Below are 27,019 nucleotides of genomic sequence, written 5' to 3'. Positions count from 1 at the left end.
GAAAAATAATAAAAAGTGATAAAGGTCAAAAAAAAAATAAAATAAAATAAAAAAAAAAAGGAGAAGAAGCAGCTGTTTCTGGGAGGAGGGCGCAGGCGGGGAGTGGCGGTCGGTGCCCGGAGGGGGAACGCTGCAACGGAGGGACCGGACACAGCGCCGCCCCCCGCCCGCCGCCGGCTACGCTGGGCACTGCGCTCGCCCGCGCGCCGCCGCCGCCTTATCTAGGGCCCCGCTGCCGCGCCCCCATTGGCCCGGCCCCGCCGCCAATCACCGCCCGGCCCCGCGGCCTCTCCGGCGCTTTCATAGGTGCGGGGTGAAGATGGGGGCTGAGTTAAGAGCCAATCAGAGAAGCGGAAAGGGGGAAGAGGCGGGGCGAATGGGTAGAGGGGAGGGGCAGGCTGGTGGAACCCCGCCCCTTGGCGCGGCGCGCTGCGTGCGGGAATCCCGGCGGTGATTGGTCGGGGCGCGGGTGACGAGAAAGCCCCATTGATGCCTATTGACCCCCAGTGACCCCATTGATCCCACTGACCCCATTGATCCCCATTGATCCCCATTGATCTCCATTGACCCCATTGATCCCCATTGATCCCCATTGATCTCCATTGATCCCCATTGACCCCATTGATCCCCATTGATCTCCATTGATCCCCATTGACCCCATTGATCTCCATTGACCCCATTGATCCCCATTGATCCCCATTGATCTCCATTGATCTCCATTGATCCCCATTGACCCCATTGATCTCCATTGATCCCCATTGATCCCCACTGATCTCCATTGATCCCCATTGATCCCCATTGATCCCCATTGATCTCCATTGATCCCCATTGACCCCATTGATCTCCATTGATCCCCATTGATCCCCATTGATCTCCATTGACCCCATTGATCCCCATTGATCCCCATTGATCCCCATTGATCTCCATTGACCCCATTGATCCCCATTGATCCCCATTGATCTCCATTGACCCCATTGATCCCCATTGATCCCCATTGACCCCATTGATCCCCATTGATCCCCATTGATCCCCATTGACCCCATTGATCCCCATTGATCCCCATTGACCCCATTGATCCCCATTGATCCCCATTGATCCCCATTGACCCCATTGATCCCCATTGATCCCCATTGATCCCCATTGATCTCCATTGATCCCCATTGATCCCCACTGATCTCCATTGATCCCCATTGATCCCCATTGATCCCCATTGATCTCCATTGATCCCCATTGACCCCATTGATCTCCATTGATCCCCATTGATCCCCATTGATCTCCATTGACCCCATTGATCCCCATTGATCCCCATTGATCCCCATTGATCTCCATTGACCCCATTGATCCCCATTGATCCCCATTGATCTCCATTGACCCCATTGATCCCCATTGATCCCCATTGATCTCCATTGATCCCCATTGACCCCATTGATCCCCATTGATCTCCATTGATCCCCATTGACCCCATTGATCTCCATTGATCCCCATTGATCCCCATTGATCCCCATTGATCTCCATTGACCCCATTGATCCCCATTGATCCCCATTGATCTCCATTGATCCCCATTGACCCCATTGATCCCCATTGATCTCCATTGACCCCATTGACCCCATTGATCCCCATTGATCCCCATTGACCCCATTGATCCCCATTGATCTCCATTGATCTCCATTGATCCCCATTGACCCCATTGATCTCCATTGATCCCCATTGATCCCCACTGATCTCCATTGATCCCCATTGATCCCCATTGATCCCCATTGATCTCCATTGATCCCCATTGACCCCATTGATCTCCATTGATCCCCATTGATCCCCATTGATCTCCATTGACCCCATTGATCCCCATTGATCCCCATTGATCCCCATTGATCTCCATTGACCCCATTGATCCCCATTGATCCCCATTGATCTCCATTGACCCCATTGATCCCCATTGATCCCCATTGATCTCCATTGATCCCCATTGACCCCATTGATCCCCATTGATCTCCATTGATCCCCATTGACCCCATTGATCTCCATTGATCCCCATTGATCCCCATTGATCCCCATTGATCTCCATTGACCCCATTGATCTCCATTGATCCCCACTGATCTCCATTGATCCCCATTGACCCCATTGATCCCCATTGATCTCCATTGATCCCCATTGACCCCATTGATCTCCATTGATCCCCATTGATCCCCATTGACCCCATTGATCCCCATTGATCTCCATTGATCTCCATTGATCCCCATTGACCCCATTGATCTCCATTGATCCCCATTGATCCCCACTGATCCTCATTAATTCCCGAGGTCTGTATCCCATTGATGCCCCACGTCCACAGCCCCCTAGCCTGGCGCCCCCCGCCCCAGGCCAGCGGTGTCCCCATGGCCCCGCACACAGGGAACCCTGGCTCCCAGGGGAGGCGGGGCGACATCCCAGGGTGGTGGATCCCACTGGATTGGGAGGCTGCTGCCAGGTGCTCCCAGCCTCAGGAGCTCAACCCCAGCCTCTAAATCCCGCCACGCGGCCCCGCTGCCGGCCGAGCCACCGCCTGGTCCCCAGGCCAGCCACGTCCCCAGCTGCCCGTTTCCTTTCATCCCAGCCGTTCCCATCGCTTTGAAGAGCTCGTTTCTCTGCGGCGTTTCACCCCGCAGACATTTCCAGCAGGCGCCTCCCCGCCCAGCCGGTGCCCGATGCCCCGTGGTCCCGTGGACGGACGGGTATGACTCCAGGCTCCGCATCCACAGCTGCCACTCCCATTTCCCTGGTTCCTGCTCGGAGCTGGGATCCATCCTTAAAAGCTGCAATCCCTGTTGGGGAGCGAGCCAGCACCCATTTATTTTTATACCCTTACAGGGGTTTATTGCAAAAGCACCCCTGAAAACCCCCAAATCCTCAACCTGGGGCGTATTTTCTCAGAGAGGCCGTTGCAGGGCTCTTCCAAACTGGAAAGTCCGTCTCCAAATCTGAGGCTCGATGGCGGCAGGTTGTCCCTTGCTGCATCCCAGGGGTCTGTTGCTGGAAGCTGGAGCTGGCTGTGGAAGGAGTAACTTAGTGATGGGGGATGTGGGTTTGGGGGGAAACTGGGTGTTTAGGAGCACCCACAGCTGGGCTGGAGGGGAGAGGGGGTGAAGCTCTGAACTCTGGTCCCCTCCTCACCCTGTGATGCACCAACAGCCCTGGGGGTCCCCAGGGGGGCTGGAGTCCCCTCTGCCAGGGTCCCCATGGGGCGACCCTCCTCGTGCCACGGGGTTTCGCGCTCTGGCTCCCGCCAGCGTCACTGCGTGGCTCCGCCGGGCATCTTCGTTGCGGTGAAACGCTGCTCCTGCATCCGCCCACCAGCTCCGAACCGGGGCACGGGAGAAGGGCAGCCCAGTGATTTTCCAAGGAACTTGATAAAAAATCAGGCAGCCGCCTCTCGTTGCAAAACCCCTTTGATCCTGTCGGCAAAAGAGCCGGATCAGGAAGGGTTTCCCAAGAGGCTGAGAGCGGCCGGGATCCACCCTGCTCGTCCATCCCGGGGTCCGGCTGGGGGGGGCTTTGGGTGTGGGGGAAAGGGCTGGCTGGGTGCTGAGCCCCCCAGAGTTTGGGGGACCCTACCAGTCGCAACACCCCTGCGCGGCGGGGCAGGATGCGGCCGCGGAGCTGATGGGATGATGGGATCCCCGGGGGACAAGCCTGTGGCCTGGTGATGAGCCGGGAGATGCAGGCCGGCGCTGAGAGGGACAGGTGTGCCGATGGCTTCGGAGAAAACATCGGCTTCTTAAAAAGAGCTGACGCGCTCTGGCTGGACTGGCTGAGCCGCTCATTACCATCCATCACCAAACGATTATCCCAAAGAGCCGCCCGCAGCCAGCCTGGGTCCGGGGAATGGCACCCAGGCCCTTTCCTTCCAGCTCGGCAAGGGCCAGCCCGGGACTTATTCGTTTGTTTTGTTGGCAATTAAAGAATAATCACTGGCTCGGGGTGAAACGCGGGCGGATCCTGCCTCCCAGGCGATGGCAGGGGGGTTGCAAAGCCCTTTTTTGGGGGTGTGAGGGGGAGCTGGGTGCTGGGTGGGGGGCCGGGGGCTCGGGGATGCTGTCACCCCACTGTTCCCATGGATCTGGGGGTGGCAGCATCCCGGGACGCCGGCTTCGCCCTGCTGGGAAATCAGCCGGGGAGGAGCTGGGGTGTGCCCCAGTGTGTGTGGGGAGGAACGGGGCACTCCGCCGCTGGGAGGGCTGGAGAGGGGCAGGGGCTGCCACGAAGGTGTCTATGGAGGGGAGGTCGAGCCCCCCCATCTGAGTGGAGCCCCCCGGGATGTTGGGGACCTTTTGCAGCCCGGCGGTGAGCGGATCAGTGGGGGAGCTGGGGGGAAAGGGCTGGGGGAGCCGGGGTGCAGGGCTGGGCCGGGCTGGGGGAGCAAGGCGGGGAGGGGGGAAGCCCAGTCTGGAGGTGAAGAGAGATCTCGAGGACTCCCTGACTGCGTGGGACCAGCTCCGGCCCGGGAACGCAGGGTGTGCGCCAACTCCCAGAGCAAGCAGCAGGGACCAAGCCCTTCTCCCAGAGCCACCAACGTCACCCGGCATCGCCCCAGGGGAGCAGCAACGCAGCAGCTCCTGTCTCACTGCCACGGCAGCCACCTTCGGCGTGGCCACCGCGCACACCCCGGCCGTGGCCCGGGCTGTCCCTGGGCCCGCAGCGGCTGTCCCCACGCACGCACCGGCCATCTCCCTGCACGCCTGGGCTTTCCCATGCGCACACATCAGCTGTCCCCGCGCAGACATGAGCTGTCCCCTGTGCGTTTGCCCACCGTCCCCACGCACACGCCACTATCCCCGCGTGTGTCCGGCCCCAGCCTGTCCCAGAGGTGCCACCGCTGCTCACTGGCCCTAGACCCCCACTGCGGAGACACCCACGTCCCCAGGGCTCTGCCACCGGCTGCCTCTGTGGCCCCGAGCGGCCACGGCAAGGCCAAATTTGTCACTGCAGGAAGCAATGCTGCTGGTGAGCATCCACGTGAGCATCACTGCCTGGCGTGAGGGGTGTCACAGCTCTGCTCTCAGCTCGGGGTTCCCGTGTCACCGGCTGGGACCCCCGGACCCCGCCACGTCCCCAGCTGCCTCCTGGAATTAACGCTCAGTGCTGACGCTGGGACGCGCTCGCCCCGGAGAGGGCCACTTTGGAGGCTCTGAGATGAAAGGGAGCGCAGGGTGTTATTACTGCAGGTGACACAGAGCTGGGGAATGGCACCCGTCACCTCCCCCAGCTGCTGCAAAATGCCACCCGGGGAGCGTGGGGGGGGGACACGGCACCACCGGGGCACGGGGAGGGGGGCAGGGGGCAGGGGGTGAGGTATCCCCTCGGAGCTGCTATTTGGCTTGGTGTCACTTGTGCTCATAGAGCGGTGGCAAGGGACGGCCCGTCCCGGTGCCACCAATTCCAGTCCAGTAGCGAAGGCAGCGGGTCCCTTCACTTTGGGGTTTTTGGGCCCTGGGCGCTGCCTGGGCACGGCTACGGGTGGTGGCAGCTCCAGCACATCCCGTCCCACTGCCCACCAGCTCCTTGGCATCGCCGTGCCGGCCACTCCGCTGATGTTCCCCTTGGGAAAGCCGAGGAGCCGGCTGGGAGCTCTGCTTCGGTGGCACTGACGGTGACCCCACGGCCCTTCCCGAAGGATCTGGGTCCTCGCTGCTCGTGCAGCGTTGCGGGGCTGTGGGGCCGTGGGGCCATTTGCTCTCCTCCTGCCCCTCGCAGCAAGCCCAGGCTTTGTGCCGGACCACACAGAGGGAAACTGAGGCACGGGGGAGCCGGGGTGGATTCCTGCAGCCACAGAGGCAGCAGCTCTTTCATCCCCACGGATGGGCGTTACGGAAAGGGCCATAAACACGCGGTACAGGGACAAGGTCATCCCGCTCAGGGTCCCTCTGTTCTCCCTGCCCTTGGTGCCACCAGCACAGCCCCAGCGCGCTGTGGGAGGAGAGAGCGGAGCAGGGGGCTGGAGGGGGGGCACAGGGCAAGGGGGGGCGGCACACGGGGAAAACGCGTTGCGCCAGGGCCCAGTCATCCCCCGGCCTCGGCGCTGCGTGTGCTTTGGCAGTTGCTCAGCGGTGACAGCCCCTCCCTGGAGGGATCATGAGTCCTTCCTCGTTAAAAAAAAGTTACTCACCCCTTCAGACAGAAACAGGAATATCCTGGAAATGTCTGGGTTTGGGGAGCTCTCGCGTTAAAGGCATGCCCGAGATCAAGAGGGTGGCTGCACGTGATGCTCCCTGGCACATGGGGCGGATGAGATGCTGGGGCGCTGCCCTGCTCCTGCTGTCCCCTCCGTGCCCGGGATGGGTGACCATCACGCAGTTTCTGGGCTGCGACCTCTGGGTGCTCCCAGCCTTTGGGACGGGATGGCAAAACTGCTGCTCTCCTCCAGCGAGGACGGAGCCAAGGTCCAGCTTTACCCATTTTTGCCAAACCTTCCTGCTTCGGCGTCCTCCCGTCAGCACCGCTGCCCCGGGGATGAGACGTCCCAAACCCTGCCTGGGGTGCAAGGACGCACCCACCAAACCAGCACCCATAGCATCGCCTGCCCCACGTCCCCAGCTGCTTCGTCCTGTCCAGGGACCCCTCGGCAAGGGGGGAGCCCCGGGGGTGCGGTAGCCGGGCCGAGTCGCAGCCCGGGGCCAGCGGGGCCCCTGGGTTTCAGGTATTTGAAGCACACGAGCCAGGCCAGCCGTCAGGCGCTCGCTGCATGGCGAGGGCGTGAGTCACGGCTCCTTGAATCAGAGCTTTAATTCGCAGCCACGAAACATGCTCCCATTGCAATCACCCAAAAACGAGGAGCTCCGGACGCCCCGGGCACCTGCGGTCCTGGGAAGTTCCGGGAGGGGAGAAGGTGCAAGCGCTGGTGGGGCTGGGAATGGTTTTCCTGGGGGATTTTTGGGTTGGGGTGCAGCCCCTCACCCAGGCACCGCCTTGAGCCTTTTCCCTCTCTCTGGTCGTGGGACGCTGGTGGGAACCAGCTCCTCTCCGGGCTCAGCTTCAGCCCTGGCTCCCGGGAAAAGCCAGGAAAAAAGTCTCAGGGTTCAAATGTCCCCAAGCCCCTTCCCCTGGGGATAGAGCCGTTAGCACCCCCAAAACCCCACTGCAGTCCAGGGGCCTGGCCCCTTCCTTCCCAGGGGTGAAGCACCGGGCTCGGGGTGGGCAGAGCTGCCCCAGAACACCCAGCCGGCCCCTTGGGGGTTCCTCTGGGACCAGCTGGTGCCACTACGGGGCGATCCATGCCCCTGGAAAAGGATCTGCCTTTCGCATCCTTCACACCCCCACCCTCACACCGGGGCAGCCCCCAGGAGAGAGGCGGGAGCCCGGGCTCTGCGGAGCCTCCGTCTTCGCCAAAGTTGGGAACGGCTTAAAAAGTTCCCCCCAGCTGGGGCTCCTCGTCTCCCCGAGCCACGGTGGGAAGGCGAGGGACAAACCTTCCATCCCGACAGCGATGGGGACGAGGTCTCGCAGCCAGCTCGTTCACGTGGGATGGCTGAAACTCTGTGGCAGGGGTAGGAGTCCGAACAGCCGGGAAAACCCCCACTAAAAATTAACATTAATTTATTAGAATATTCATGGTAAAAACCAAGATTCTCTTTACATGTGGGTTTTTTTTCCACTTTATACAAGATAATTTTCATTGCTTTTTTCCTCCTGGAGACAGAGCAGGGCAGGCAGGCAGGCGCAGGCAGTGACGTGGGCTCTCGCCCCGGCGTGACGAAGCCGCGCAGACGCCAGTCCCCGGGGTCCCAGTTGGGACGTGGAGCAGTGGGCGCGCAGGACGGGTGCCCACCAAGGCAGCGGGGCAGAGAGGATGCGTGGCAAGGCACGGCGTGGGGAGGGGGAAGCAGCCCGGGCTCCTCAGTGAAGGGGTGACAAGCAGCACCCGTGGTGAAGGGTGGCACATGGTGGGAGCTGGGTGGGATGCGGGGGACGAGGCGACACGCCCGAGGACGACGCAGGACGCCCCTGAGCCGGCCGAGGGCTGTAACCTAAATACCCAGCCAAGCCTTGAGGAAAGACGGATCTTTCCAAGCTCAGCACCCCCAACACCCTCAGCTGTCCCCCTCAGGGAGGAGATTGTCCCCCTCCTGCCAACCTGCCAGCCCCAACGTGTCCCCACGGCCCCTGGCTCTTCCCCAGCTCCTCTCCATTGCAGAGAAAGAGAAATACCCCGCCCCCGCGTAGCAAATGCAACCCCCGCACGCCCCATCCCCGTCCCCGGGGGAGCCTGGACGCCGTCTTTGGTTAAGGAGCAGCCGATGCCGCTGCCGGGCAGGCACGGGGCGAGGGGCCGAGGCTGGCAGAGGGTCCCCGCGGGGACGGGTGACAGGTAGCGGTTCCAGGAGGGATGGAGAGGCCCGGGCTTGCGGGGCCGCTCAAAGCGTGGGGGGACCCGGCTTCCCCCGTTGCATGGCTCTAGGATATTTATTTAACAAGACCTGGCGTGAAATGCAGGGCCGGAGGAGAGGTTCCCGGGCGGCAGCCGGCCCCACGCGGGAAGCGGCCAAGGCAGGGAGCGGCAGCACGAGCTCAAGGTCCGTGGGAGGGCGTCGAGTGAGGCGGTGGGTGCGCCAGCCTCGGCGCAGAGCTCGGCTCCCAGCTTCCCATCTCTCCGCTGCAGAGCAAGGCGAGGGGGCAGGAGAAACACAAGCTGAGGAGAGGTGAAGCTGTGCCGCGGGGCAGCCTCTGCGGACACCCCCAGCTCTGCGGCCAGAGCCCACCCTGTGCCCCGAGGAGCCACTCGCAGGTCCTGAGTGGGTGGGCAGCCTCCCGGAAGGCTCGGCCGGGGTTGCGAGGCACCTGCAAATCCCAGTGCCGGGTGGTAAATCGTCCGTCACCCCCAAGCCACAGCGGCCGAGGAGCCCAGTGCATCCCAGGGGCTCCTTCCCCGCTGCTCGGGGCCAGGCCAGGGCTTGCTGGGCAGAGCTGTCCTGGCAATCCCAGTCCATCCAGGACGGTCTCCCCTTCCCGAACCCGGTGTGTAGTGATAGAGGAAACCAAAAAAGGAGAGCAAAGAAAGAACAAATGAAGAGAGAAACCATACGAAGGCGCATGAGGCTTCGTGCACCAGCTGCTATTGCCCCTTGGGGATGAAGGGCTCCCCCTCCTCCGGCTCCGGCCGGGGCCCCGGGTCGCTCAGGCACCGCAGCATCCGCTGGTTGCTGGGGCTGTCCCCGGTCCCCGGGGTGAAGACATCGTCAGTACCTGGGGAGGAAGGCTCCTTCACCCGCATCACCAGCCCCTCTTCATCCTCCTCGGGTGAGGGCGGGAGGCCGCTGCAGCCCTTGGGGTCCTCGTTCATCAGGTCCACGGACTCCGGGGACTGCGGGGAGGCTGGGTCGATGGTGATGATGGGCAGGTTCTCCGAGTCCGCCTTAGGTTCGTAGGCCAGCGGGTCTGGGGAGGCAGAGAGGGGTCAGGCAGCGCCCACCTCGCGGTACCAGGAACAAACTGGGTCAGGACACCCTGGGGAAGGGAAGGGGGGTCTCAGGGACCCCCAGCTAATGCACCCCAGATGTTTGGGGCTGGGATGCCTGGGCTCACTCTCTCTCTAATTTCCAAGTCTGCTGTTTAATTCCTTTTTTTTTATCTCTCCACATCCCATCTGGAGCCGCTCCAGACTGCGCCATTTGCAAAGGGCAAAGCTGCCCTCTGCCGATTCACCGGCGGCTCCGCAGCAGCAGCACACCATGTCACACCCTGTCACGCTGTCCCCACAGCAGGGAAGGACACACAGGACAGCAGGAACCAAAGGTGGCAGAGTAAATGTGTGCTGGAGAAGCCGGGAATCCAGGGGCAGGTCTCGGGGCTGAGCACTCCCGGTCCTCTCCTCTGCAGGGGTGCAGGGAATGGCACGGCCGGAAATGCGGCTGCGTGGATGGAGCGAGCCGAGCTCCGGACAAATCTACCGATCGGCCAAACTGACTTCCCGGCGGGACTGGTGCCAGGAAGTGAGCTGGGTGCTTCTGCTCAGGCACAGCTCCAGCTCAAGAACAGCAAAACAGCCTTGCTGCATCGCGCACGGGGGAGCGGGACGGGGACGATCGGGGCTGGAGAGGCGCAGAGGAGCTGTGAGGGTGCAGGACAATGCAAGCTCCGAGTGTTTCAGCACCGAAATGCCGTGGGGTCTCACCTACCTGAGCCGATACGAGCCCTGGACATGGTGGGCGAATCCAGCTTGTGAGCCGGCACCGTCAGGTAGTTGTTCATCTGGAATCGGAGCACAGGGACTGCGTCCATCAGAGTGGCCAGGGTAATTGGGGAAGGGGAGGCAGGGAATTGACCCCAGGCCACGGGGATGAGCGAGAAGCAGCAGCGGGATGCAGAGGACACGTGCACGCATCCTCCAAGCCATGCTGCAAGGACTTGCTCGCAGCCTGGGGCAATCAGAGGACCCCAAAGGCTCGGGGTCACCCACTGTCATCTGGACCTCAGCCCCCTCCCCATGCAGGACACCCATGTCATTCCCAGGCTGGGAAGCCCCCCAAAGCCCCCATCCTCCCCAGCGTGCAGCAGCATCCCTGCTCCAGCATCCCCTCGACACCTTCTGTTCCAGCTGCCGGGCCTTCTGCCTCCGCAGGAGCATCTGGTTCCAGGCTTCCTCGTAGGGGTCGGCCACAAGCGTGTGCCGGTTGTAGGATCGCAACTGGGAAAAATCACCAAGAAAAGGAGAAGGGTTAAAAAAACCCACACGGACAGGCAAAGGAAAGCCACGGCACCGTTTCCCTTGGCGACGGATGAAATGGCCACCAGTGGGCAGAGCACAGCCAGGCAAGCTGGTGTGTTACCAAGGGATGCCTGATCTGGACACACCTTAGCCCAGTGAAGGTTTAACGCTGGACTCAGCCACCGACTGAGCAAGCCTTCCCCTCAGCATCATCCCAGGAGGAAAAGCCTCCTGGGGAGGGAGAGCCAGACCAGGAACACGAGGGGCAGGAGGGCAGGAATGCCAAGGGTGAAGGGCACAGCTGGTCCCAAGGGCTTCTGGTGGGAAGCGGTCCTGGCCACCCCCAGGGAAGCAAAGGGGGCACACACGGTGCCAGGGACACTTTACCCTCTGCCTGGTTTTCTGCAGGTTGTTGCGAAGGATTTTCCGGATCTCCTCCTCCTTGTCCTTGGACAGGGCTGGAAGGATGCGCTCCACAGGGAGGGTCTTGGGGTTGATGTTCCTGTGTGGACAGATGGAGATCAGAATAACACCGCGATGGCCACGGCAGGGCCCACTGGCTGCTGGCCCTGTGGCCACTGGCAGGGAGCACTCAGCCTACACCGGGGCCTGTCGGAAGCATGGGAACTCACTGCATGGAGACGGTGGAGACGGCGGAGGGGATTTTGCCTATGCCCCCACTCTCCACCAGCTCGATTGCCTGCTTCATCTCCATCTTGTGATAGAAAGCGATGAGCTGGGGCTCCTTGGACCGCTCCCCCGCAATCAGGCACTTCTTCACGTACTTCTTGTTGAAGCGATTCAGCCTTCCCGAGAACACGGGGAAAGGAGGAGCAGTGACACATCAGACCTACCCCTGCCCCGGCACCCTCTCCCAGCGCCCCATCCCTGGCCCAGGCCGGCAGAAGATGGTTCAGTTCACACCAGCGCAGGTCACCTTGACTCCCTCCCGAGCCAGGCAGCCTCCAAAACACTCAGCAGCTGCTCATAGCCGCAACAGATGGTCCTGAGCTCCTGCAGGGACCACTGGCAGCTCCCACACTGCTGTGGGTGTGTCGTAGGCGGCATGGCAAAGGGGTGCAGCCTGGCAGCACCGCTCGCACCCAACCCAGGGCCCATCTTCAAAGGGAGTTTGTGTGTGGATATTACAGCCCAGGGAAAAACCTGGGGAAGCCGGCCGGCTGGCGATTCAAACCCTTCTCCATCCCAGTCACAGGTCCCCCGAGTCACCAAACCTCTGCACTCACTTGTCCTTCCAGTGGTGATGCCCATAGTGACCACAGATATCCTCAATCCCCGTCAGAAGGTGATCCAAGAACTGGAAGAGAAGGTCCAAGGCGTAGGCAGCTCGCAGGGCTGTCGTCCACCCTCTCCCCACCCCGACAACCACACTGACACAGGGGTGAGGGCACTCAGGGGGTGCAAAATCAGGGCTCTGGGTGCACGATGGGCCTCAGGAGGGCAGCGCGGTCCTACGCAACCGGGCTGCTGCTCTACCAGGTACAGAGGAGGTCTGGGTCGGAGTGGGCACTGGACGATACAGATGGGGGAGAGCCCTCGCTCCGTCCCCCCTTACCTTGGGCACCGATTTAGGGGCAGCTCCCACTCTGTAAACCCGCCTGGTTACAGCGGTGGAGGTGGCAGAAGCAGAGAGAGGCTAAGGCGGCGAAGAGAAGCGCGCGGGAAGGGCTGGCCGGGCGCAGCAGGTTACCTGCGTGTGGATCTCTTCGTTGATGGAGCGCTTTGTCTCTTGCTTCTTCTTCACGGCCAGTAGGTCCACCAAGGGCCGGATGGTCATGCCCTAGGGAACAGGGAGGGGGGGTTAGACCCAAGGCACACTGGTGGGACTGGGATGGGTTCAGCACAGCCAGACCACAGGGCTTCGCGCTGCCAGTATCACTTGGCAGCCGCAAGGGCTTTTGGAGAAGTGGGACAGTGACAGGGACGGAGGCTGCGGATGTGCTCCTCACTCTCCACACGCATGTGCGGCTCACTTGCATAACCCCCTTTCCCTCTGAAACCACACCATGATCACCTGCCTGCCACCAACCTGCACGAAAACGGTGAAGAAGATGACCGTGATGATGGCTGTCAGGAACATGTCCCTCATGCCAAAATGCTTATAATCCAGGAGGTAACAGAGGGAGAAGGCGATGGCTCCCCGCAGGCCCCCGTAGGCAATGATGAACTGGTCCTTTGGTGTCAGCTTCACAATTCGGAACTTGTTGATGAACCAGGTGAGGACCAGGACGCCTGGGGGAGCAGGGCAGGACCTCATGTGAGCGGATGGTGAAGGATGCCCTCCAGCCCTGAAGAGATCCCCTCCCGGCAGCCCAGCTTGCAGCCCAGCATGGTGTCGCCCCCCTCCGGGACCAAGGGTGCAGGTGGATGCCACCCTGCTTGCTCATCCCAATAGCCCTCACCAGCTTCAACCCCAAGGCTGGCACAAACGTGGCCTTAACCCCACCTCCCCACAAAGCCAACCACCAGCCAGGCTGATGCCCAGTCAACTCCAGTCTCCCCAACAAGGCAAACTTCACTCTTGCGGCCCTGTGAGTTGCCCATCACCCAGGATCGTCCCCAGGGACTCTGCCACCACACTGATACTTCACCTAAAACTCTTGCGATGAGGCAGAAGAGCAGCGTGCTGATAACAAAGGTCCAGTTCCAGTAGTGGTGGCCAGCCACAGTGGAGACGCCCAGGAAGATGAAGATGAGGGTCTCGCTCACGCTGCTCCACATCTTAAGGAAATACTTGATAGTGGTGTGGGACTTGTGGGAGATGTTGGCTTCCACGTAGGGTCGCATGACCACGCCGGAGGCAATGAGCCTAGGGGCAAGGTTGGGGCACTCAGCAGCCGTGGGGACATGGGGACAGCCCGGAACCCTGGCCCTGCAGCAGCTTTTTGTGCTCTTATACCAAACCCCAGAATGGGACAGGGCTTGTGAGACACTAGCAGCTATTCAAGGCCTCCAGAGAAGGCAACACAAAGTTTCTTCCTCTCCCTGGCAGGGCAGGAGTGAGCATCAGAGCCAGGCAGCACACAACCATGTTGTCTTGCCCGGGAGAATGGACAATGAGCTGCCAGCACCCCAGGCTCTGTGGGACAACTCAAGAGAGTCACTTCCCTCATCTGCCTTCCTGGATATCCCACCCTAAACACACCTCTGGCCCTCCCTGGGCACGTACTGGCCATGCTGGGACAGCCCCAGAGACATGGTGACACCAAAGTAGATCCTCCAAATGGTGTCCTGCCCTGGGGACAGGAGGGCACCTCATCCCACCCATGCCCAACTCACGCCATGATGCCGGAGAGGTGGAAGAGCTCAGCAGAGAGATACGCCATGTAGCTGTAGAGGAAGACGAAGAGGGGCTCGATGACTCGGATGTGGGAGGTGAAGCGGGACGTGAAGGCAGCGATCACCCCATAAATGACGCCCACGAAGACACCGCCCAGTGACACCACGAAGAAGCTGAGGAAGCCGAGGATGATATCGATAATGGTCACCTGCTCGAAGTTGGCAAACTCCTCAAAGAGGTGGTAGAGGACCTGGGAGAGAAGGGTGAGGGGGGTTCAAACTGCTGGCAAGAGACAGCCTCACCTCAGAGAAGACCTGCACGGGGACCTTCTTGGGAGAGCAGCAGCAAAGGGAGCCAGGCAGGTACCCAGCACGGCACACGAGACAAGGTGCGCCCGTGCTCGGTGACCCTGAGCTGGTCCTGTGCTTGAGCAAGCTCGTGTCAAAAAAAGCTGGTGGTGCTTTGCTGTGCGAGACACAGACCCGCAGGGACCAGCTCCCCGTCCTCTGTGGTTCACAGGGACATGCTGCCATCACAGATGTGTCTGGGACAGCTCTGCTGGGGGACACCGGACAGTCGCATGGAGAGAAAAGCCAACATCTGCTCTGCTCAGCCCAGAGAACAGCCCAAACCTTTAACGCAGCTTTGTAGCTAAGAGGGCAACCCCACAGGAGGTGCCCATCCTGGGCTGCGTCGCCTTCTCCCACCCCCAGACACGTCTCCTGGTGAGATTTTAAAGCAGAAGCTGACACAGCCATGCCAGGATGGGAACCGGGCTTCAGAGCATCCTGCAGGGATGGCAGTGCTTGCAACCAGGGAGAAGGCGAGGTGCCAGCTCCTGTCTGCCAGGGCCAGGGTCCTGGGAGATGGGCAGGGACAGACGTGACAGCAGAAGGCAAAAGCATTCCCCAGGGATGGGAGTAAGGACACAGACCCTGCAGGGAGCCCCTCTGGTCAAAAGAGGGGAGCAGCGCCTGGGAAAAGCCCTGTGGTGGGACAGCGTGTTCCTTGTCACCAGGAACCTCGTCAGCAGCACACTGAGCAGCCAGCTCCAAAGCAGACAGCTGGGATACGGGAGAAGAGCCAGGAAAAAGCAGTGGGTTGGAAGTAAATTTAGAGGGCAGCTCTGCAGAGGAGGACACTGCGCTGACGGCCAAGCCAGCACCTGGACACAGACGTTCTTTGGAAACGGCACGGCCCCAGAGAGCGTGGCCTGGCCCCTGAACCTCCCAAAGGTCCCTGCAAAGCTGCTGCTCAAAGATGAGGGGTGAGCCGGGTGGGATGCCAGCCTGGCCGCAGCTCGCAAGGCTCCCTCCTTCTCATGACCGGCCATGTCCTGTCCTCCCGCTTCCTTGATGCTAGAGCTGGAGGACAGCAAGGAAGACCAGATGAGGAAGGAGACAGGAGGGAGCAGCAGCTACGTGGCAGTGCTGCCTGACCCAGCGCCAGCCCCTCCACGCTCCTGCTCGCTTTCCCTGGCAGGACAGGCATGAGCATGGCAGCAGGCAGCCATTGCACTCAGGAGAGCAGATTCCCAGGAAAACAAGGCACTGGGCACAATCCTGCTCTTCACCGAGAGGCAGCAGCTGGCTGGGCACGTGCTCTCAGCCTCCTCCAGCCATCAAGGAAAACGCTTCACCTTAACCCACCTCTGCGGTGTTTTAAGCCGCTATATTTAGCTTTGCACCTGCAAAAGGTTAGGAGCAAGCAGAGCTGCCGCAGCTCAGCTGGCAGGAGGCACCGGGCAGCTTGCAACGGCCCAGTCTAGGCTTCTGCCCACAGGGCTTGACTGGCAGCTGCCCATCCTGGTGCCACCACCCAGAAACACCCCATCGAAATGAACCCCATCCCCTCGAGCGATCCCCCTCATCCACTTACGACCGTGACGGCGTCGTTCAGAAGGGATTCCCCAAAAACCAAGATGTGGAGCAGCTCGTTGATGTGGATCTCCTCAAAGACGGCCAGCACGGCCACCGGGTCCACGGCCGAGATGATGCTGCCGAAGAGCAGGTTGGCCAGGAGGCCGATGTGGTTCAGGCCGGGGCCGCCGAGCTGGCACACGGCGTACATCAGGCCACCCAGGAAGAAGGCATTCCAGAGCGTCCCCACCACGGCGAAGATGAGGATGGTGCCCAGGTTCTCAGTGAATTGGCGCAAGGGAAGGAAATAGCCGGCATCCAAGATGATAGGTGGAAGGAGGAAGAGGAAGAAGATGTCCGACTTGAGGATGGGGGGCTTTTCACCCACCCCTTTGATGAGCCCCCCAACCAAAAGGCCCACCACAATGAGCAGGCAGCTCTCGGGAACGATGCTGGACACTGAAGGGATCACATGGAAGCCTGGAGAGGAGGAGAGAGAAGACACATTGGCTACACGGATGGAGGACGCTCTCCGCAGAAGGACAGCCTGCAGGAGTCAGGGACTGGCTCCCAGCCCTCCCTGCACTCTTCAGGACCCTTTACTCTTTGCGTGCCTCAGTTTCCCCTTCTAACTCCCTTCTTCCCCACATTGTAAAGGGGAAACTGCAGCTTCACCAGACCCACATACTCAGGCATTGCCTGATCTCAGGCCGAAAAATAACCGTGAGTCCCAGTTCAGTGGGCGGCAGCCGCCCTCCGGGCGCCCGACGGTCTCTGAGGGGACACCCCAGGCCGCCACGACAGCCATCTGTGGCACAGGCAGTTCCCACAACACAAGCTGTCGCTGGCTCCAGCTCTCCCCATCACAGCTACTAATCCTGAGCGCACGTAGGCACTGGCATTTCCCTCCCGTCAGACGGCAGCCTGCCCGCGAGTGCCGTTACACCCAGCGTGCCAGGCGCTGAGCGCAGTGCCCGTCCCCGGCTGTCCCTGACGCAGGGGACAGGGAGGGGAGCTGGTGCTCGGTGAGTTTGAGGATGCAATGGGAGCAGCTCCTTATTCCCCCTCCTGCAGCTCCAGGGAGGTTTTCTACGGCCGCTCGCAGCAACGTCTGCCTTCCCTGCAGGCAGGGCTGCTCCTGGGCACAGAGCAGGGACGGGGCATATCCTCGTGGTGCAGGGCAATTCTTTGGGGTGCAAGGTAAGAGGGAATTTATTTTCCCCTTTTAAATCACAGTACAATCCCAAATGGAGGTCTCCGAGCCTGCTGTGACCCGCTGGGATGACATCCATCCACCAAACTCCCCCCCAGCCCTGGCAACGCGGGCATCTGCCTGCGGGGTCGGGCAGGCAGCACGACGCCCAGCGAAGCAGCGCTTCAGCCAACGCACCGATACCCACAGAAGGATTTTGGGTTGGCTGGATCCTCTCCCAGGCTTTATAATTATTATTTTCAAGTGAGGCACATTTGTTCCCTGGCAAAGGAAACGGTTTTAAATAAGGAACCCTGCCTTGGCATCCCGTGTTCCTCCATTCCTTCCGGCCGGGCGGCTGTGCCATCTGCACATCGTTTCACAACAGATTAAAAAAAAACAACCCCTCCCTAACAAGCTCCCATCCCGCTGATGATCTGGAGCTGCTCTGCGCCACGGCGAGCCCCCCGTCCCCCCCTGCTGAGCCTGCAGGGACCACATCTGTGCCACGGTGCCAGCTCATCCCTCTTCCACCTGCGCAGCCGAGCGCGGAAGGTGCCACACGAATCCATCTCCGACGGGAAAAACAGTCGCTTCCACAATCCCTCCTTAAGGACGAGCAGTGAGTCAGCTACCGGCCATGGGCACGGCCACGTGCAGGTCCCCGAGGGCAGGATTAGACCTCAAATTGCTACCTGAGCTGCAGGTGTTGCCTCCAGCGTGGGCAAGCCTGGCACTGCAGAGGCCAGAGGATTTATCACACCCAAGGCTCCACGCAGGTCCGGATTTCGGCAGCACCCAGCTGGCTCCGGCAGGAGTTGGATGCTGGAGCGATGGGGAAGGAGTCTGGTTTCTACCTTGGCTTTGCAGCAGCAGCACCAGCCTCTGAGCAAACCCACCCGTGGCCCTCGAGTCTGTGCACGAGGGGAAGCCGAGAGGCGATGGGAAGCATCCAAACTTTGTCCCAGTGCTCTCCCGATATCCGGCCACCTGCACTCAGCGACCCCCCGCGCTGGATGCGGTTCCTGATTTACCCCACGGGATTTTTCTTCTGTCTCCGATCCCCCTGCAGAGCCCACGTGAGCACTGAGCACCCCACGGCAGCTCTGGCAGGGAGCTCCCCGTGGGAACAGAGCGATAATCCCTTTTCCTCATGCAAACGCCGGGGACAGCCGGCCCTTCCGGCACACCGGGCCGTTGCCCATCCCAGCGTATGCCAGCCCTGGCTGGAATAAGGTTTAAAGCCACACAAGCAGCGAGAAGCCTGCAGCAAATCAGTTTTCCCTTGCTAAGTATGTTCAATCATGAATAAAACACAAACACTGACAATTAAGCATCTCTCACTTCTTCCCCACAGGCCCCACGATCCCATTAAACTGGAACGTTCGCGTGCTGATGTGAATTCAGTGTTTTAGAGCCTTTTTGTAGGGCCCTAAAAATACACTCACATGGGCTGCATGTTAATGATGCCTTTGATTTCACTGAATCTCAGCCATTTTTAGAGCACTCGAAAGCTCGTCGGTACCAATCTGTTGCTGGGATCCTGCTGGGATCCTGCGCTGAGTGCTGGGCCGGCACGCCGCTTCGGAGCGGGGGTGATTAACGGGAAGAAAAGCTCTCGCTGCGGGGGCGATACTGGGCAGGGGCTAACCGGCTCCATCCCAGCTCTGCACCTGAATTTCTCTTCCCCGGGAAGAGGGAGGCTGCGGCAGGATGCTGGAAAATGAGGATGCTTGGCCACAGGCGCATCCAGGAGCAGCGAGAAGGGGAATAAGCCTTCATAACAGCTTTAACAATAATAATGAGCCTTAATTACCCCCCGGTTCCTGTTCCTGGTTGCTTTGGTAAAAGGTTATCTGTGCAGCAGGCAGTCGTGCCACTCGCCTGCCCGCGTACCTACTGCCGCCACCCGCCTGTCCCCAGATGTGGTGGCCCTGCTGCAAACTGGGACTCATCTGCTGCAAATCCTCTGCTGCCAGCGCAAACTGGGGACAAGCCAGGAGGCAGGGGGGGCGCAGCGATACCCCCCGTGCTCCTTCGTTTGCCTCCGTTAAGCAGTGAGTGCTTTTTGCCGCAGCAGAAGGGTGGGAGCTGGCATCCCAGAGCCTGCATCCGCGAGGTCCCCTCGGCTGGGAAGGCTCTCCGCGACTTGCACCAGCGGCACGGGAAGCGGTTCCCTAAGGAGCGAGGAGCACGAACGGAGAGGCAGCGGCTGCGGCAGGCGTACGAGACTCCCCGCACGCCGCTGCCACGACACCCTGAATAAACAAGTGATGCAGGAGCGGAGGGGACGAGGCGACACGTCTGCACCCGGATGACGGGTAGGGATGCACAGGAGGAGACAGGCGAACGTGCGGAGCAGCTTTTCCCATGGAGAGTCACCCACAGGGTTTCTGCTGGTTTCCTGCTGGTTTCCACCAGGAGGGAAGCTCCCTGAGACTCCATTTCCCTGAGAGGGATCCACACTTCACAAATCACCAGCACAGAGCACACACGGTCACCCAAGTTTCTTCCTTTGGAAAACAAACTCCATGGGAGCAGTTCCCCTATCGACAGCATCAAATGCCACCGAGACTACTAAAAGCAAGAACGGTTGAGTAAACACCAACCCCAGGAGCTTGAGCAAACAAGGAAAAGGAAATCCAGAAGTGAAGAGTTCCTATTAAAATGTTCCTTGTCCGCATCACACACCCCAGCCTGCCTGTGCCCAGCAAGGCGAACGCAGAGACCGCTCTCCGCTGGTGGTCATCTCTTTCTTGGGTGACGGCAGAACGGAGCTGGGGACTCACTCCAGTCTTAACCGCAGTCTAAGCACTTGAAGGACAGGAGGGAATGACCATCCTTAAAATTTAAGAGATTTTGGGCAAGCAAAGCTGTTGCAAGGTGATGCCCATGCTGCAAAAGAGTTTGCTCTACAGCTTCTGAACACCAGTTGTCTTCATTTCCGCGTCAGTAGATTTGCATGGGTTCGTCTCCAACCAAGCGCAGGCAATCGGGGACATCAGGAATTCTCCTCCACAAACCACAGCAGCAGCAAGAACCACAGGTGTCTGTTGGATTTTGCAGCAAGGCAGATTATTTTCTCGCCCGGTGCATAAAGCAGGCTTATCTTTTAGAGGCCGTGGAAGCTGAATGAAGACATCTGAGCACGGCAAGCCACCTTTGGTCTCCAGATTTTGCAAAGACTGGTCCTTGCCCCAGCAAACGCCAGGGCTCCCATTTCAGCTGCTAAAAGTTTATCTTCATTCTACAAAGGGGGAGTGGGGCTGCTTTTCCCAAGGCCTTGGCTGCTGGCAAACACAGCGCCATGTAAATATTTACTCCCAACCAAACAGCCTGGGAGAGACTCCGACCTGTGTATGGTTTGTTCCTTCCTTGGCTGTAACTGGGTTACCGCAGCCCCGGTGCATGGGCCAGATTCTGTGCCTGGGATTATATAAGCTCCATCCCAGAGAGTCTGCTCCTTCGCCGCCCAATGACCCAAAACCCACCGTATCTGATCTGCCTCCATCTTCAGCCGGGGCTGCAAGAGCCTGAAGGGATACGAAGGGAAAGGACATGGAGGGAAGGGAAATGGAGAGAAGGGTGCTGGGCACCCAACCCAGACCCAGCATCCCGTCCCGGGGGAGCACCGCTGTCAAAACAAGCCAGGTCCCACGTGAGCACTCCTCTGAGGCGATGCTTCTTGCACTGCGGATAAACTAAGAGGCGATTTCCATGCCCTGGGAAACCCTCTCTCAAGGCCAGAAGGGGCTGATCTGCAGCTCTGAACTGCCGGCGGCTCTCAAGCCGGCTCTGGTGCGGGAACCTACTGCAAAAGGGAGCAGGGAGCACCCCGCTTTGCTCAGCCCAGCCTCACCCCACAGCAGAAAGCCCCGAGGACCACAGGCTCTGTGTCCTACAGCATCGATAAGGTCCCCTCCCTCCCTGCCTGACGGCATTTCCCCGTCCCACCCATGCCCTTCCCATCACCCCGGCCGCTGCAATACCGCTCCATATGGCACGGGAGACAAGGTCAGGCTTAGTCAGAGCGCAGGCAGCACTTCCCTAATTTCAAAGACCTCTCTCAAAGCAGTGTGGAAAGAACATTTTAATCAAACACTCCCAAAGAACACTTACAATGAAACAAAGGAGGCAAAGCCTTCATGCACTTCCCTGCTCCAGGTCGGGTCTGGGAGACGTCTACATCTCCCACCCCAGCTCCCACCGCAGGGACGTTGCTGGAGTTGGAGCTGTAAGAGCCCCTGTAATCCCCATGGCCCTGAAAAATATTGGTGTTCAGAGGCAATAAATAAAAAAATAAAATATTAAATATATATATATATGAAGAAAAAAAATATATATAATGCTGATGCTGGAGGCAGCCTGCACCATGAGGGTCCCCTCAGCCCCCACAGCCGCCGTGCACTCATCCCCATGAGCCGGTCCCTGCAGCTGGGACTGCCATCAGCCACCACATCCTCCTGGAGCTGCAGGTTGGATTTGGCTGGGATTAACATCCCCTCCTTTCACAGGAGGAAAAGAAACATGAAGGAGAAGGAAAGAAAACCCACTTGGTTGGTGTTTGAGTTGGAACTGGGTAAGCAGGGGGAGGAAGGAGGGAAGGGAGCACGCGGCGTGGCTGGGAGGGCTCGGCACGTTCACAGTTAAGCGGGATGCTCCTGTGGCTTCACCCCAGCTTCCCAAGCACCCACGAATGGGTGCTTGCAGGAAAGTCAAGCTGCTTCCAGGAAGATGCTTATTAGCTAGGAGGAGGCACAAGAAATGAGAACAGTTACAAAAACACCTCATCCTCCCAGGCTTCAGAAGTTCAGCAGAGCGGCTGCAGGCTCCAGCAGGCAGGTGGCAGCCCCGAGAGAAAAATTACACAATTATTAACCAGGCATCAGGCAGCTCTTCCACCCCCTGTGTGATTTTCTCTGAAAGGAGGTAGATGAGGGATAAGTCAGGGTGAAGGGGTGGTGAAGCCCCCCGGGTGATGCTCACTGCAGCCCAGGGGACCCATGGGTGCTTGTCGGGGCTGCAGGGTGGGACCGAGCGGCCGTGTGGCTTGGGTGCAGAGCAGGCTGCAGTGCTGGAAAAGCCCTGGGAGAAGGCAGGGGGACCGGGAAGGCAGCGGTGAGGGGGAGCAGGCATGCTCAGAAGGGCTGCCCTTCTGAAGGACACTGCAGAGAGCACGGGCTGGAAGAGAGACGGTGTCTCAGCAGCACCAAGGCCCCTCCAAAGGCCACTTTAACCCTTCAGGACACCCGACTGGCAGGGTCTGGGTGGGTCATACAGAGTCACAGCAGCCCTGCACGGTCACCAAACCCAGCAACCTGACAGCAAGAGATGCAGGAAGGTGCAGACACCTTCCCACACTCCCATGGGACACGGGGACTCCTGAGAGCCCTGACACGTGGATGCTTTGCTGGATGAGCCACAAAGTCACTGATGTGTCACCATCCATGGGGAGTAGTCATCTGCAAAGCCATCGCCCAGCACCGTCCCCTTCTTTTTTCTCCACTTAGAGGAAACAGTGGGGCAGGGAAGAGGGCTGGGGCCGGGGTCCAGGGTCTGCAAAGCACCGACATCACCCTGACCTGGTGTTCACACTCTCTATTTTGGGGTGGTAGATGTGGGGCTAAGCCCCAGGCAGTGTTAAAGCCCCATGAGAACGGCGATGCAGGAACAGAACGTTTTGCAACCGGCTCCCGGGGGAAAACTCATCTCAGGCTTCCAGATTTTGGCTGCAACTTCTCTCCATTTATCCCTTTTCCGCCCAAAAAAGGCACTGGATTTCTCTCTTCCCCTGCCTGGCCGTCGGCCGCTGCTGCAGTTGCCCAAAGATCAGCCAGGCTTTGCTGACTGCTGGTGGCCTTCAGCACAAGCCTCCTGGGATGGTTCGTAGCTGCTGGGAGAGTGTCTCAGCCCCGCTGTGTGGCCTCCCTCGGAAAATGGAGCTGGATCCATCGACTTGCCTGCACAGACAGCGAGGAGCCCGGAGAAGGGCACGGAGAGAGATCTGCACGCACCCAGCACTGGCGCGGGTACCAGATGTAGTGGGGAAATCTCAAGGGAAGGGGATGAAAATTGAAGTTGCTAGAAAGGAATTAAATAGCTGGTGAGCTACACCTAAAAATAGAGCGAGGCCATGGCTCGTGTCACCCTGCAAGGGGGGGGTGGTAAAGCCATGATACTTAAATTACATCCATTGCGTCCTCCAACGTCACCACCTGCCCTGGACCTTCAGCCCTACCGAGCACCAACGCTGCTCGCTCCGGCAGCCGCCACGCTGGGACGGCACACGCGGCGCTTGCCGCAGCCTTGGCTTTGCCAAACCCTGTCCTGCCTCACCACGGAGCAGGCAGGGTTTTAAAGCAGGTCCAGGTCTCCCGAGTGCTCTCCTGCAGCTCTCTTTGGGCTGGTTTCGGCAATTTGCGTTGGCTGGGGCAACCTTTAAGAGAAGCATCCAAAGGCCTCGCTGTTCAGAATGGAAAAGCTTTGATTTTCCACCTCAAAACGACATTTCCTGCTTAGATGTTGACTTGTTTTTTTTAAAGACACAAGTACAGAAAGAGCTCCTAAGCAAAACAATTTCCTCCAGATCAAACCAAATGTTGCATTCAAGCCTTGTTATTTGCTTGCTGCTAATTACAAAGAAAAGCTTTTTGTGACTTAATGCAGATACCCCACAGGGGCCACACAGTCAGCACCCACCCAAACCTCGCCGTGGGCTCGGTGTGCAAAGCAAGCACTGGGAGAGAAGGCAAAATCAAGACACCCAGCCCTAATTTTGGGGATCACTCTTCTGCAGGGTTCTGTCTGCCCCAACGCGAGGTGCCCAACACGGCCCCGCTGTGATTGTGACCAGCTCTCAGCTCTCAGTTCTGAGCTGGATTGCACACAACGCCCCTACAAGCCGTGTCGCCGCAGTCAATAGCCATTAAGACCCGTTGCTAGTTGCCAAAGGTTCGGCTTTTATTTTCTTTCGGCGTGACGTTACCATCCCCCTTGCCTACAGACCTTGCTCAAACAGCTGGGTCCCACCTCGCAGCCGCTGAATTGCCCCTTGTTTTCCATCTCTTCCCCCGACACTGCAAACAAATCCATTTTTCCTGCGATAGGAGACGGAGAGCTGCCTGGTACGCTCTCCAGCTCACTCAATCTCCTGTATTCAGCCCTAACGCCCACGGCGAGGCAAGCGTGCATGAGAAGGTGACCTGCCTGGACCCTGTCTGCTTTGCAGAAGATAAGAACGACGTTGATAGCATCGTGCCAGCCCACAAACGAGTCAAAATCCGAAAGCTAAAGAACAAAAAGCAGATACGGTCAGGCACCAGCTCACAACAGCCTTGCTGCACCAATGACTTGCACTGGCCTGGCCCTTGCAGATCTTGCAAGGACTCACGCAAACCAGCTTGGTCAAGCTCTTAAAGTACAGCCACGTTCGCAAAAGTCAGTCCCGCTCGCGCAGCGTCACAGCGTCAGGGAAGAGCCCTTCATGCCAGGCAAAGGGCAGGCAGCTTCTCCACACCGACATCGCCAGGAGGAGGTTTGCAGCAGGGCTGCAATGTCTGACAGCTCCCCAATTGCAGTTTCCCTCCCACAGCTGCAGTTTGCAGCCAGTTCCCGCTGGCGGGCCTCAAACAAATCCTCCAGCGGGAAGGGAGAACAAGTCTAGACACCCTGCAGCCCCGAGGCAGCTGGAGAGAGCAGGCAGGCGCTTGCCTTTCCCAGATCTCACTGTCCCCTGGGCACCTTCAGGGAGCAAAACCCGCTCTCCAGAACAAGAGAAACAGGGAATGAGCTGCAGCCAGAGCCTTCCTCCCCAGGAGGATGCTGAGAGCTCCCCACGCCCGGTGCACACGGGGGATGGATGCCAAGGCATCAGCAGGAGCCATGCTAGTCTGGCATTCTGCACGGTCAAGGGGCCAAGGAGAGGATAGTTCATGTATTTTAGCTGCTAGGATAAGCAACGGCCACGGGGACTGGTGAACACGGGAACGGGTCTGGCGCGCTGTCGAACCAGCCCTTACGGCTGGGCACGGAGGGGAGGGCGAGCAGGCCGGTACCGCTCCTCCCCACACCACACTGGCCGCTGGCACGACGTGGCTGGGAGCGCAGAGGGCAAGGAGCTGGGCTACGCTGCCCACGAGTCCTCATGCAGGCAGCGATAGCCACGGCAGGGCAAAGGCAAAGCCTCTTCTGGTAACTCAGTGCCTGCAGAAACGTCATGTAGGAGTGCACCTCTAATCCTCACCAACATGCCAGGGCCCTGCCTTCCCCTGGGAGCACCCGCTCAGCTCCCTCTCGGAGCTGTGAGCTCCACCCAGGGCCGTACCGGCCGCGGCAGGCGTTGCCTGGCTCCAAAGGGACGCGGAGGTGCCAAACTTCACACCCTGCCTGTGCAGCCCCCTCCCAGCCACGGGCAAGGTCAGCAGAGAAATACCCAAGGATGATGACGGCGCTACCAGGAAACCACAAGGTTGTCCCTTGTGTGTAGGGCTGGATTCAGAGACGCAGCGAGGTCCCAACAAGATGAGCAGCCTGGGGAACACAACCAAAGGCGTCACTGCATCCTGCAGCAGCCGGAGTCACGAGGCGCATGCAGATGAGCCCAGCTCCCTACCTGCCCTGACCCGCCCCCCAGAAGCAGAACGCTCTCTTTGGCAAGGGAAATCTCATTTTCTCTGCCCAGAGCTCTGCTGGAAGGTCGCGGGGGAGGAGGATGCTGCGCTGCAGCCAAGTGAAACGCCGGTGTGGCGGGACCTCGACGGCAGGGCTGCAGTGCTGCAACGCGGGAGGAGGATGCGAGGATCCCAGGCAGGCAAGAGAGCTGCGAATCATCTGCAGGCACCCTGGATATCAGCCCACCGGGATGGGCGGCCCCTCTGGCAGAAAGCCGCTGTATACAATGATGAACAAGCTGTTTACGCAGCCCAAGAGAACTTGAATCTGAATAAGGAGAGATCTCTTCCTGGGGCCCAATCCAGGCTCAGCACCAGCTCACCGCTCCAGCACAAAGCTGGGGATGGGGGGGCTGCTCCTGGATTTGCATTTGCCCGCTCAGTCATTCCCCCGTCCGAAGGGGCTGTGTCCCTCTCTCTTCCCAAGCTCCCAGCACAGGACAGCTCAGGGAAGCCCGTTGAGACCTTTGCATGGTCCAACACCCGGCGTTCCCTGCAGCTCTGCAAACCAGACAGCAAACGTTTGTGCCGCTGAGCCTGCGACTTTGCAGACAAGCGCCAAACAGCTACCAGCAATTCCTCCCAGTTAAACCTTGCTGCCCTCACCCAGAAGGTCTGGTGAGCCTGGCGAGCCACTGACAGCCCGAGTGCTCTATAATCCTCCTCCCTCCAACTCTAAAAAGATACACTAATTAATTAAGATCAACCCAGACTAAACAGTTGGCTCTGCGCTGTGTGGAGCAGCTTGCAGCAAACCCTAACTGTGGTGCTGGTGTACGTCAGCATGAAAGGGACTCATCCTGCTCCCACACACCCTGTCTGCACCGCTTCAACCCGTGCTTTCACTTGCCTCAGGCTTAGGTTTAGGTTAGGCTTAGCTCTAGGAACCAGCCTGGCCAGGCTTCCAGCCAGCACCTCTCTGCAGAGCTGGACCTGACCGGGGGCACCCACTGTCCAGGAAAAACCCTCTGAAGCAGGCAGAGAAGTGCCAGGTTGCAGCTGCCCTCACGGGCAGGGCAGGGCAGGGCGGGAGCCATCGCTGCCTCCCTGACTCACCCACCCTTGATTCAGCTGACAACTGGCAGGCAAACCCTAAAAAGCCCTTTTTTCCCCTTCCCCCCACCCCACACACTTCACACAGGACGCCTGCATGGAAAGCGAGCGCACAGCAGGCAGCCCAAAGGCAGGCTCCTGGCAGCTCCCAGGGAGATGTCCCTGAGGGCTCACGTTGCAGGTGATCACCACCAACAGCATCCTTTTGGGACCAACATCCCCCTCTGCCCAGGCTGGGACCGACCACAGCCTGCCACTCGCCCAGCGG

General features: G+C 59.7%; 1 protein-coding gene across 1 annotated transcript in view; it reads right to left on the bottom strand.

Annotated features, from left to right (window-relative positions):
• Positions 1 to 7,551: 7,551 nt before the first annotated feature.
• The window catches only part of SLC9A1 (solute carrier family 9 member A1), a 30,094-nt gene continuing 10,626 nt past the window's right edge, over positions 7,552 to 27,019 (bottom strand). Inside the window, exons 2-12 of the mRNA XM_086765101.1 lie at positions 15,857 to 16,317; positions 13,978 to 14,228; positions 13,290 to 13,507; positions 12,728 to 12,930; positions 12,389 to 12,478; positions 11,925 to 11,995; positions 11,310 to 11,483; positions 11,065 to 11,179; positions 10,555 to 10,656; positions 10,148 to 10,220; positions 7,552 to 9,407 (exon numbers count right to left, since the gene is read on the bottom strand). Of these exons, the coding sequence (XP_086621227.1) occupies positions 9,085 to 9,407; positions 10,148 to 10,220; positions 10,555 to 10,656; positions 11,065 to 11,179; positions 11,310 to 11,483; positions 11,925 to 11,995; positions 12,389 to 12,478; positions 12,728 to 12,930; positions 13,290 to 13,507; positions 13,978 to 14,228; positions 15,857 to 16,317 (2,081 nt within the window). The 3' untranslated portion in view covers positions 7,552 to 9,084. The remainder of the gene's footprint in view (positions 9,408 to 10,147; positions 10,221 to 10,554; positions 10,657 to 11,064; positions 11,180 to 11,309; positions 11,484 to 11,924; positions 11,996 to 12,388; positions 12,479 to 12,727; positions 12,931 to 13,289; positions 13,508 to 13,977; positions 14,229 to 15,856; positions 16,318 to 27,019) is intronic.

This window comes from Chlamydotis macqueenii, chromosome 22, assembly GCF_036417535.1.
Source record: "Chlamydotis macqueenii isolate bChlMac1 chromosome 22, bChlMac1.mat, whole genome shotgun sequence".
In the NCBI taxonomy this organism is placed as follows: Eukaryota; Metazoa; Chordata; class Aves; order Otidiformes; family Otididae; genus Chlamydotis; species Chlamydotis macqueenii.
The sequence above is the reverse complement of the archived record's forward strand: the minus strand, read 5'-3'. Positions and strand labels throughout refer to the sequence as shown.